This window comes from Tympanuchus pallidicinctus, unplaced genomic scaffold, assembly GCF_026119805.1.
Source record: "Tympanuchus pallidicinctus isolate F22 unplaced genomic scaffold, pur_lepc_1.0 scaffold19, whole genome shotgun sequence".
Taxonomy (NCBI): domain Eukaryota; kingdom Metazoa; phylum Chordata; class Aves; order Galliformes; family Phasianidae; genus Tympanuchus; species Tympanuchus pallidicinctus.
This window is the reverse complement of record NW_026294710.1, coordinates 2422317-2435222: the sequence shown is the minus strand read 5'-3', so window position 1 is coordinate 2435222 and position 12906 is coordinate 2422317. Positions and strand designations below refer to the sequence as shown.

The 12906-nt window shown below is 43.8% G+C and overlaps 1 protein-coding gene across 1 annotated transcript in view; it reads right to left on the bottom strand.

The window, feature by feature from the left end:
* CELSR1 (cadherin EGF LAG seven-pass G-type receptor 1) overlaps positions 1 to 12906 on the bottom strand; it is a 158517-nt gene that overhangs the window by 32371 nt on the left and 113240 nt on the right. Inside the window, exons 8-18 of the mRNA XM_052681133.1 lie at positions 12780 to 12905; positions 10071 to 10237; positions 9449 to 9634; positions 9030 to 9143; positions 8496 to 8670; positions 7587 to 7728; positions 5646 to 5766; positions 4261 to 4444; positions 3637 to 3738; positions 1765 to 1859; positions 477 to 686 (exon numbers count right to left, since the gene is read on the bottom strand). Of these exons, the coding sequence (XP_052537093.1) occupies positions 477 to 686; positions 1765 to 1859; positions 3637 to 3738; positions 4261 to 4444; positions 5646 to 5766; positions 7587 to 7728; positions 8496 to 8670; positions 9030 to 9143; positions 9449 to 9634; positions 10071 to 10237; positions 12780 to 12905 (1622 nt within the window). The remainder of the gene's footprint in view (positions 1 to 476; positions 687 to 1764; positions 1860 to 3636; positions 3739 to 4260; positions 4445 to 5645; positions 5767 to 7586; positions 7729 to 8495; positions 8671 to 9029; positions 9144 to 9448; positions 9635 to 10070; positions 10238 to 12779; position 12906) is intronic.

The window sequence follows — 12906 nt, the reverse complement described above, 5'->3', positions numbered from 1 at the left end:
GGAGTTTCTTTCAGTGTATCAACTCTTTAATAGATATTGTTCAAGTGTTTCCAAGTTGAATGGAGTCAGTAGCTGGCTCAGGGTTCACTACAAATTTAAATGAAAATGATGAAATTAGGCAAGTTTTCCAACATAACTGAATATAATAAACAAAGTAAGTAACAACCAGGAATAGTACACTTGATTATCTTTAAATTTGAGGAATTTTACTTTTGGTTGCTAGTATGATACTATTTATTTCAACAGTGCTTTCTATGACATATACATGTCATGCACATCTGCATGCACATAAATATGTACAACCAGCCTTCCATTCTAAATTGAAAAGACTGACTCATTTGTGAGACAGATTAGAGCAGCTACATCATACTCACTCCTATTTGGTCAAAGACAAATTCACTTATCAACCCTCAGTTGCCATAAAACTTCCCAAAAGAACTGCAAAGTCCCAGCACAATGTGCAGTATTTCTCTTACCTCGTTGAACTCCACGTCCCTAGTTGCTGCCAGGTCAAACCCTTGCTGCTGGCTTTCGTATTGTAGGACCCGGATCATCATCTGGTAAGCTGTCCTCACATCATTGCCATACAAGCTGTGTGTGTATTTGGTGGCATTTTGTAGCACTCTCACAATCTGTATGGTTTTGTCTCCATCCAGTATGGTCTCATTGCGGTGTAACTTCTCATTCTGAACCAGAGACATAAAGAAAATGAAGAAAGAGAATTAAGAAAAACATTTTATTTATTATTCATTCATTTATTCGTTTGTCCACTTGTTTAAGGAACTCTAGCACCAAGGAGTTGTTTGATCCAAATGGTAATTTGGAGAGAAAAGCTGGATAGGACAGCTCAGTTGAAGATGTAACTCAGACTCAGAAAAGTGCAAGGGTCCAGATAGGAAGAGAGGGGGTCAAGAACTCAGTTGAGGGATGAAGTGTAAGCACCTCAAACTGGAGTCTGATTGTTGATCATTTACAAAATAAAGACAGAAACTGTAGCATTTCTCAAAGAGTGTAAATATTAACAATATGTTTACTAGCGCTGAGACAAATTAAGCAATAGATAAGCAATCAGAAACAAGGTATAACAAGAAGATCAAGAATAGCCATTATCAGTTCAAGGGAAAACTACAATGGATCAGCGGAAAAAAAAGATCTTTGTGCTGGATTATCACCTATGCAAATCAAGAAGTCACAGAGTCACAGACACATAATCAGTAAGGTTGAAAAAGACCTCTAAGATCATTCAATCCACCTACCACCAATATCCACATGAATATTCTCCACTGTCCTCTGTACTCAGCACTGTTCCCCAGCCTGAACCAGAGAACAATCACATTGGATATAAGGAAAAAGTTCCTCACTGGGCACTGGAACAGGCTGCCAGGGTAGTGGTCATGATATCGAGATGCCAAAGGTCAAGTAACACTTGTTTGGACAATGCTCTCAGGCACATGGTCTGATTTTTGGTTGGTCTCATGTGGAGACAGGAGTTGGATTTGATGATCCTTGTGGTCACTTCCAACTAAGGATATTCTATGATTCTATGATAATTTATATCAAGTGGACATTTGGACTAGAGCACAAGTAGTCACTGGACACTAGCTATAGTGCATATCCCTTCACTTGGCTATTGGGTAAGCAAGTACACGTGCACGTATGTCACACTTCAGTAGATCAGAGAAACCGTTTGCAGATTTTGCTGTGCTCCATGTGTGCTGTGTCCTGACAGGTTGATCATACTAAATACAAGAAAACACAGCTTACCATGACTTTTAGATCCACAAAAGTGTTGGTGGTACAGTTGAAAAGCTCGGGAGGCAGCCAGCCCTTCTCAATGTTACAGTGGCGAACTGCATTTCCTGAAGGAAACAACAAATTAAACAATGTTGTGAGATGTTCCAGATAAATCTTCACGGGTTTCTATTTTCAAATTTCTCAGGAATATGGAAGTATTTCACTTTCCAAACCATCATTTGTTTCTGAGAAGAGTTAAAGACCTCTGATCCTCTTGAACCATTTTCCCAGGTTCCTGGAAGGTTTCAGGCAGGCTTTGGTTCTGCCCATCCACTCCCAGCTGTGTTACCCCAATGTTCCCTAACAAATTGGACAAATTGTTTACAATAAATACGAGAAAGACCATGTAAATACTTATAAAACCATACCCCTGCTCAGATTCCTGTGCCATAGTCTATATGGGAAGATCACCCTGATAAATGCTATTTTCATGTCAAAATATGCTGCACACTGCCAAAATATGCATTGCACAATGCATACAGGAGACATTTCAGGCAATGCAAATTGTATTTTGCCACTTGAAAATGGTTTATGAACAGCTTTCTGTTTAACTTACTACCTTTTACTATTTGTTGAATCATTTCAAAACATCGCTGTGGAATCTTCACAGTGAATTTCAAATTATCAGATTCAAGACTTTACGTTGTGCTAATTAATTTTGGATACATGTTGCATGCGTCAAGGTGATTTTATTACTAATATCTAAACAACACAATTATAATTGATAGAACAATATATTACTATGTTATTTCTCTTTCATGGATTTACAGTTAAACTTCAGGTTCCTATTAGAATATTCATTATTATAAACATTACTTTATTTGGTTGTTCTGTAAAATTAACTTAGTGTGCAATTCCTAAGAGTACCCCTGCCTACTACTTGCTAGAAGAGATACTAGCATCACCCACAGGAACAGAGCATATACAGTGAGAAAATTTATTTTAATTCCACTTCAGAGTTTTTATCAATGAAAATACTCTCTAATTAAAAAAAAAATTCATATTCTAAAGTCCTTAGAAGTGGAGCTGGGGTTACCATGAGTCCTTTGCACACCTGTAGGCATGGACCTGCTCCTAGCAATACATGGAAGAGTTACACAGCCCTTTGTAACTCATGGAACCAAAAGACTGCTCACAGCAGGTAAGAGTCCCTGGTCTAGAAATGAGACAGAGGCTTTGTTTCCCATGGAACACCCTTAATAAGAGATTGTGGACTTGTTTTCAAAAACCTGCTCTGGTTTTCTGTAAGATAAACATTTTTGGGGACACATGAAAAGAACAGATTGCTGTTGTTTCACAGTACAAAACAACACAGCTCATGTGCTGGTAGAATAGGTTTTTCAGCCACATTAATTGTGAGACATTTGAGAGCAAAGAGACTGCCATGCAAACAGACCTCATTTTATCTTTGCCCACAGGAACTGTATTACTGGAGACTGTGGTAAGACTCCAGAAACTGGGAGTTACCCATGTAAGGAGTGCTTGAGCAACAGAAACCAGAAAATTGGACAGTGCCCTTCTGAAAATGCAGATATGAAATCTCTGCTCTTTACACGTGTTTGTCTGCTATTATTCCAAATTTATTGTAACAGTTCTTTCATGCTGGACGACCACTGAGCACCCTGATGGAGCTGCAGGTGTTCCTGTTTATTGCAGGAGAGTTGGAATAGATGGCCTTTAAGGGCCCCTTCCAATTCAAATGATTCTATGATTCTTGTTGTAATCTCATTTATCTCTCATTCCCAATATACACTTTTTTTTTTTTTTTTTTCTGTTCCCCACCCTCTACCTCCCCTCCAGGCATGTAGATGAGACAGTTAATGTTTTATCTAGGGAACTTACCCACAGATCCCTTTGGACACGGCACAGCAGCTGGCTGGCCAAACTTGGTCTGCGGCCACCAAATGCCAGCCTCGAAAGCTTTGGGACATCCGTTATAAATTACTGAAAGCAGAAAAAGAAAGGATGCAATTTTTCAGAGGAGGTAAAATCACAGAGAAGCAAGGAGACACTGCAGCCTGCCAAAGGAAATCCGGCCATTCCCAAACCCTGCCGGGATCCCTGCTCTCTGCAGCACTTCCCAGGCTGTGACCCATCACCTGCTCCTTGCTCAGCAGCATGGTCAGACAGGTATGGGCAAAGGAGAGCTCAGGATGATTACGGGGCTCTGCAACTTAGTTCTGTTATCTCTGTCCACTCCTTTCTTGTGGGAAAGCCTTTCCCTGCTGTTTCACCCACACGCTGCAGCTCAATGACTGCTGCAGCAGCTTTATGCTGATGGCGGGAGGAAGGTGGGTGAGCAGACAGGCAGGGCAAGAGAGGCAGGGAGGAGAAACAGAGGGCCCCTGAAGCGTGGCACAGGACATGCATCGGATCACACGCTCCTCTCTCCCCACACCCCATCTCCCCACTGCCACCAGATCCTACAACCCCCAGTGCTGGGCAGTGTGTGTGGCTGGGCCGTACCTTCGCAGCCCCGGGCAGTGACCTCAGCGAAGGGGTTGTCGCAGCGGTTGCACTGCCGCCCGATGACACCAGGCTTGCAGGGACACTGTCCTGTCTCCATGTCACAGGAGCGCGTGTGGGAGCCGGAGGGGAAGCAGTCACAGGGGTAGCAGGTGTCACTGCTCTGTGGCCGGTAGTAATTGGCCTGGAGAAACAGAAATGCACAGGCTATGAGGTGCTTTACTTCTATGCCAAATCACTTGTGTTTTGTGCTCAGAAATCCTGCTGTTGGAGCAGCGCAAAATGGTTCACTGAGCACAGCACTGGATAATGATATTGCAATTAATAGAAAACATAAAATTTGATCATTCTTTCTGCTAACCCCCAGTTAGCTTACTGCATTAGGCAGGCTGAGCATGGCAGGGCTGCTGGGCTGCCTGGGGTTGCAGACCCATAGCTCAACCACTGTTTGTAGTGGGGCCAAGACCTCTTGAGTACTTGCTGCTGCTGCCCAGAAAGCACATTCTTGGAGGATTTGCAGTTTTCTCTGTTACACAATTTGACTCTTGTCTAGCTCAGACAAGCCTGTAAGAAAACCTCTTGTATTATCCATTTTTGCTGCATGTACGGTGTGGAGAGAAACCAATGATCACATATTCAAATTGCATCTGCAAGCACTTTTGATCTGAGGCATTATGTGATTATATGAGACAATGGAGCAGGCGCCCCACTGACTTGATTTAACGCAACAGTTGCTGTGTGTCCTGCTGGCATTTAGGAAATAAGTGCTGGGCCAGATTCACTGCTACTGGTTCAAACAGGCAGGGCTACTCTGAGGTCATCCCAGCCCATTGTAAAATCCTTTGTGAAAAGCCTATTGTAAAACCTCCAGGAGGGAGGCACTTCCCATCCCCAATCAGCTTCATCCCTACAATCTGCAACAAGGCTGGAAAGAGCTGCCCCCAACGAAAGTATTTAACCCCAGTTTTATTCTCCACTTTTAAGCAGCTAGGTCTTCTGCTGGCCCACTGCAGAAGACAGCTAGGCCAGCTAGCCCAAGCTGCAGCTTAGTGATCGCTGCCTGTGACACAGCAACCACCTCCAGCATTCCTCTGCACCCAGCTCTGATCTCCCCTGATAAATTGGGCTGCACTTCAGAGAGAGCAGAGCCAGGCTTTCCTCCTCTCAGTTTTGCTTTCCAAAGGCAAATAAGATAAGAGCTGCACAGTACGTTTTCGTGAAAGGCAGTGCCAGCAAAATGTTTGGGGTAAACATTAACTATACTGTGCACATAAAGGATATAAAGCAGAACTGTGTATGCTTTGTCTTCGTTGTTGCAGTTATTAGTGATATAGTTACATTTTAAGCTAAAGAATTTTGACTTATGACTGGTTTCTTCTGCTTACCTTACAGTGACATTCCCCATTGGTCTTATTGCAGTCTGGATCAAACCCTTTGCTAGTCTCACAATTACAAGGACCACAGATGGGATTTCCCCACCAACCTCTGGGACAAGGCAAGTCAATCCTATAAAAGAAAACAACATCCAAAGGAAGTTCTTTTAAGCTACCTCATAAAAGGTGGGAAAGAAGAGCTCTGAGCCAAATCTGCACTCGGCTCCGTTAGCTTACAGGGCATAATGTATCTCTCTGCAGCAGCTACCACTTTATATCTGTCTATCTCTATATATGTAAACTGCAATAAAAAAAGATAAAGGATATTAGTTCCATGAAACTCTAGTGGCAATGCTTCTCTAAACACTTTCAAGAACAGTTCCTTTGTAAGTAGTATACATCTCTACAAGCAAATAAAGAGCTTTTTCCTTCGGGAGGGAGTATCCACACTGCCAGATGGTCCCTGCTCCCACCAGCCCCATTTGTGGTACCCCTGTGTCAGCACAGGTTGGGGCAGGCTGGACAGTCTGTGCCAGGCTATGCTGATCCTCCAGCAGTCCACATCCTGTCCTTAGCAGACCCACTGCCACCAGCATGGTTTTGGAGGAGGATGGAAAGTGTGGCTGGGAACATGGAGGAGGGAACACTGGCTGCTTTGATTCAGGCTAGCTGGAAGTGCCACGGACACTTCCATTGGCTGCACTCTGGTGAATGCTTCAATGGTACAAAAGCTGGAAACACCATTGGAGGAAGAGATTTTACAGCCTGCCTCGTGGAACAGCACAGCTAGCCAGAGTCCAATCATCAGCACACAAGCTGAAGGATAATAATTGTTTTTGCTGTTTTTTTTTTCCCTTGGGTAAAATTCTAAGCAGGTTTGTCCCACCGCTACTCCAACACTAGTGCTGGCAAAGATTGCTCTGGGATGAGGCAGTCTGTACAAACCTTGACAGCTAAAAGGACATCAAGCAAGAACCTTAAAGATGTCACTGCCAAGGCTGCCATCAGCAACAATGCACAAAGGAATCCCTTTCCTGCTGAAAATCTACAGAAAGAAAATCTGTTTACGCTTGCTTCAAAGACAGTGCTGAATGTTGATTAGGGTAATTGCTGGGCTTGTACATTTATGCTTTGTAATATGGAAGAAAAGAAACCAACAATGTTCTACTTGACATGAAGTCAGCAGATAATGACAGGGGACAACTTCTCCACATTGCTAGTCGAAGGGAATGAAAAATGAAAAATGAATCTGGCAACAGTGTGACCAGCATTTGCAAGCCCGCACAACAGAAGGCAGAGGAAGAAGTCTGCAGTTATCAAAGTAAAGGAAACAATACCACATGAGGTATTCCTAAGCAAGTAGACAAATGAACATAATTTGCACATCATGAATGGTCTCAGAATAAGAGGAGGCTGGTTGCTGAATACTTACCTGAGACCAAGAAGCTGTTGATGAGGGAATCAGCAGTTTTTTTTCCACTCACCAGCAGGGCACAGGACTCCTAGGCTGTCCAGAAGATGTAGATTTTTGCCAGCCCAGGGACCAGACCCAAACTTTCAAAGCCATTTTACATGGCCAGGTCCCCTAAATGGGTGCATTGCTGTGTGTGTGTGTGCTGGGGGAGCTGGAGCAGAGGTACAGAACCAGCTCTGGCCAAGCCTACACTAAGATTCAGGGCAGATCGATGCTGTTTAACACAGCACAACTGCTTTAGCCCCTGAACTGCTGGTGAAGGAAAATGGTCTCTGAGCGTATGGAAATTTGCCTGCTCTCTGAGAAGAGAGCTCAAGAGCACCAAAGGACAAGTGGCCTTCAATTACCAAGTACTACAAACACTTGAAGTAGAACAGGAAAGCTAACTGAAGCAGAATATAAGCTGGGACTACTGCTTCCTTAGGAGGAGAGGTGGCTGGGAGGATCATGGAGCCAAAGAATGAGAATAATTCTCTTACTTGCTCTCACAGTACTGCCCATAGTAGCTCTGTCCACATTCACAGGTGTATCCATGGGATGAGCTAGGTTTATGCACGCAGGTGGAGACATGCTCACACGGGTTCAGGTTACATACATCAACACAGTCTCTTCCAAAGTACCCTGGGGAGACAAAGTCATAAAATTACAGCAAGCATTGTAATTTATGATTTGCTTGTCTCTAAAAGACCATTTATTTTAAGCTTACACACTAATAAAACATCTTCAATAATCAATAGATACCCCAAGATACTGTCCAAAAAAAGGTACTCTTGCTTCTCAGCAAAAGCTAAAGTGGGCTGCTCTTTTCAACTGTCTGTTAACATGCTTGAGGTGCCCTTGTATCTTTGGTCCCCAGTTCTATAAACAGGGCAAGTTTCACAGATTGCTTTGTATTATCTCACTGCACATATGAGAGGTGACTGCACCGAGTGCTGACAGCATGTCCTGGCTGCATGCACCAAAACAGAGAAAACTTTCAAAGTATCTTGATTAGGATGCAGAGTATGAGACTGAAACCCAACAGCAAAAAAGGCTGGGAAAGAAAAAAAACCAAAATGAAACAGAAGGAAAAAAAAACAGAAAAGAAGAGAAAGGGAAGTGCACAGAATGAGTCCTTTGACCAGAAACTGTCTTTCTGTTTGGTTGAAACGCTGCCTAGAACAAATGATTCTTAGTCCATGCCTGCAGTTTCATTGTGGTACCACAAATCAGAGAAAGACAATACTGGCTGGAAGAGGAAGAATCAGTAGATAAGCACTAAAGCAGCAGCAGGATGTTTTCAAAGGGCTTGCAAAGTGTCCTGTTGCTGCTGCTGTTTTTCTTCTGATGAGACTGTGGAGAAGCGATCCAGCTCCTATCCGAGCACATGGGATGGGTCAGTGGGTTACCTGGGTCGCACACACAGGAGTAGCTGTCCCAGTCATCGCTGCAGTAGCTGTGCTGAGGACATGGGTTGGAGTCACAGGGGTTATCCACTTCACAACCCTCCTTCACATTGATCTTGATAGCCTGTTTCATGTTCAATGTAGCTACATTTGTAGATGTCTCTCCCATTCTTACTCCCTGGTGACAAAAGACAACTATCTTTAATTTAGAGTGCTCATTCTGGATACAGTACTTTGTGTTTTATTACTACTATTTCTATTACTAAATTACTATGAGGCTACAGTTTACAGAAATATCACCTGATGAGTCAAAAACAGGTATTTTCTAATTCCAGTCTTTGACAAAATCAAAGAAGAAAAAGAGAAGGGACATTCTCCTGTGAGACTAGATTTGTACCTGGGAAAGTGCATGGACATGACTATTTGGATCCCTAGACTCTGATATGTTTGGGAAAGGATGAAAAAGGAAAACCTGTATTTTCATATGCACATTTTCTTAGAAGTTCAGTATTTGCCACTACTCTTCTCATGTCATACCTGCATACAGCCATAAAATCCCTGCTGAACAGAGACTTGGTCTCCAGAGACACCTCCCACAATGATGCTTTTCATTTTCAGTCCAGGTAGTTGATTTCCAATCTGCACAGTGCTCTGTTGAGGAAAAGGGCAGCTGATAAAATGCACTGCCACTCTCTACAACCCAGATACTTTCTCTACTGATGGAGTGCAGAAACAGCTGGCAGTAGATAACACAAAAAATACTGAAGTGGTGAGAAGCTTGGACATTTGAATGTTTTACTGACCTAAGATACATTATCATTAGGATTCGTAAATTAATGTAACTTCATTAGGCACCAATCACTGCAGAACATGGATCAGAGCAGAAGTATTTGTCCACAGACTTTTTGAAAAATTTTACTATGGTGCTCAGTGGCAAAGTTCTAATGCTGCTGTACCTGGTACATCCCATAGTCCAAGGACATGACAGCTAGGTACTTGATGTCTTTCCCATCTTTAGCACTCTTTAGCTCTATCAATAAATGATGCCATTCCCCATCACTGACTCGTGTTTGGGTCATCTTCAAACTGGCAACCTGGGTCATGCCACTGTATACTTCAAACTGCACGTAGTTGTTCAGTATCTGTTGGGAAAAAAATGAAGTCAATTATTTGGCATGTATTTGTATTTTGTGAGACAGAAGGCAAGATCACATTTGCTAACAAAATCACCCCCCCAGAAGTACAATAGAAAGCAGAACACTTGCAGTAACTCTTCATATGACTTCAGGTATTCAGTTGCTAATTGTATTTGAGCAGAAGAAAGACAACAGAGACATAGTCTTTGCATTGGTATTAATGCACACTACTAAGTTTGTTAAGAAAAAAATATCTTGAGCCTCAGAATGTGAATTTTAGAGTGATAGAAGGATGATTAAAAGAATAAAGAAGTCATTTGTATTTATTGCTGTGCACTTAGCTGGGTGGAGGAAGCTATGCAGTTCACGTGGCCATGTCCACAGATGGGGATGGAAGAGGATTTCCTAAGTTTTTTCTAAGCAAAAAAGTCCACAGTTCTACCTGAATGTTGATCTTGGATGCAGTTCCTGCATTTGCCTGCATCAGCATGCCATTGACTTTCCGTGTTCTGAACATCAGCCCAATGTACCATGGCACAGAGATGGTAATATCAAGTTCACTCCAAATGATAATGCTCTCACCACTGAAACGCTGAGGAGAAGGCATTACTGCATAAGGAAAGACAAGACAGAAATATCTTTGTATCCTTCATGACAGAGGTTAAGAGGAGAAATGACATGCAGGGCAGCACCTCCCCACTGATACTGCATTACACAGGTGAGAAATGTTCCTAGAAAGATAAGCTCAGGATCTCTGCTGGTAGATTTCTGACGAAGAGTGGGTGGACAGAGCCGGAATTACAAGGGCAACACTCACTGCAGATATTTTCAACATATCCTTGATTACCTGCTTCTAATTAACAGATTAAACACAGAGGAAAGGCTCTGAGGCAACAGGAAATATTAATTAATTATAAATACTCCTGGGCCAGCTTATTCAGCTGTCTCAGTTATGCAGTCTTTTCACAGGGAGATAGCTCTGGTGCAGCTACCAAAACCATCTGCCTTGGATCTCTAGAGCTGACAGCTGAAGCGTTGCCCTGATGTCTAATCCTGCACAAACATTCAGCGGCTTTGGTTGGGACCCACTGTTGGCTCCTGAACGATGCCCTCTCTCTTTTGATAGACTCCAAGAAGCAGACTCCATAGTTTGTGGAGAACCTGTGCTCCATCACCACCCACACAGTAAATAATATTTTCCTGGTATTCAGATGGAACTGTTATCTGGTTTGAGCCCATTGCCTTTTGTCCTATCACTTGTTCCATCCTATTCGTACCCCTCTTGCTTAAAACTCGAATCCAGTGCTTGAGCTCTGGCTCTCTGGGCCAGTGCATGATTCACCAGTCCGCACTGCAACCACATCAATGTACACCATGACATCCACAATGACCACAATCACTGCCTCCTTCTGTCCTATGCATGCATCAGCCAGCTGGCTCCATCCTCCTCTACCCTGCCAATCTTCACAATAACTTTAACTCCCAATTTCTTTGCTAGTGGTTTTCCAGACCATCGCTGAGATTTTTAAGCCTGCCTCCTCCAGAGAGCAGACAAGAGGCAAACTCTGGGCCCTCCCACCTGCTACAGGACGGGAAAGCTGTTTGCAAGCTTGGCTCCTGGGAGAATGAGACAGGCATGACAATAAGCCACCTTCTTCCTTTTCTCACCAGTGGTAACTTAAGGTGACCACAGACATCATTCTCTTCCCACATTTCTTCCCAACTCCCCTCCCTTCCCTGAGGCCAGGGTGCAACTTCCCTTGTTTGTAGAACAGAAATCCCCGTTCCTCAGCCCTCCGGCCTCTCTCCATCCCCATCCCTTCCCCAAGCCTGAGGCCAGGGGTCTGTAGGGAGGGCTGGTGGCCACATCCAATGCCTACAGAAGGGACTCAATCAATCCTGTCACCTCGGGGGTGAGCACACATGCTTCAAATCATCTCTCTGCCTTGGAGCTGCTACAGAAAGCAGATATGTCACTAGTGGTGGTGATAGCAGCTCTGGGCTCTGTGCTAGGTGGAAGTTAGCAGAATACCTCCACCATCTCTTTCTGCCACCCCCACCCTGCAGACCCTCCTTTCCAAGCTAGAAGCATAACTGCATGCTCTGCCTGCAGCCTTCTATTCCCAAGCTGCTCAGGCAAGATGAGAGCAATTCCAACCTAATTCTGGCCTCTTTGGTGAGGCATGCTGTGCTAAAGTGGTTTGCAAACATTATGGCATGCACACCTCAGCCTGGAGTCTGCTATTCCAGGGTTCATGTCCTGCTGAGAGTAATAATGTCTGATTCAGGGTTGATATATCAAAAGAACAAAATCCTTGCTTGTGCTGCAAACTATTCTAGGCTAAGTGTCATGGAGAGGATAATGGAAAGAAAACCCTACATTACCTGCACCTGGGCAAGCACTGGGCAGAGTTCATCCTTCTGTCTCTAGGAAAGCCATGTCCAGTTAAGACATGTGCTCTTTCCTGGAAGCCTCCAGTGCAAGAGGACTCCAGAACAGCAATGCTGTGCCAGATGTGGTCATGCTGCCTTGGGGGAACAGGCAGCCTGCAGTGCACTGACCCCAAGGATCCCCTTGGGCAGGCTCCTCTGGCTTCCCTGGGGAGAAACTAACGGCAGGTTCTTCACACCCTATGGAACACACCTGCTGCTCCTTCCTCATCTAGTATTAATGAGGTTTTACACATACACGCACATTGTGCTCAATTAAAGAAAAGCCCAGCTAAACTGGAAGTGTTCATACTCAGCAGAGGCTGCCTTCTTGCCAAGGAAGTGGTGATTAAAAATGCACATTTGACCCTGGTTTGAGTCAAAGCCTAATAAAGTCAGCAGGATTCTTTCCACTGATTTAAGAGGGCTTAGAATTTGGCATTTTTATTATAAACAAATTACCGAATACTGCCAAGTGCTGTGGAACTATGTTGGTCGTGTAAGTAAATTAATGAAAGCTGCTGTTACCCATCAGTAAGTGAGCTATCATATTTCCTATACAGGCAATCTCACACAGATTTCAAACAGACAAAAGGTGATTTTTCAATTGCAGTCCTCTGTTACTTATTCCTTAAACTGCCACAGTTGGACACAAATGCTCTGAGATGTCAGTGACTGGTAATGGGATGAGATGACACACAGAGAGGTCCTTGCACCCTACCTTGCTCGCAGTTCTTCCCTCCATACTGCACGGGGCACTCACAGATGTAGGTGCTCCACTTGTTGACACATGTGCCTCCGTTCTGGCACCAGTTGGCTTCGCAATAGTTCCTCTGTGCTGCACAGCC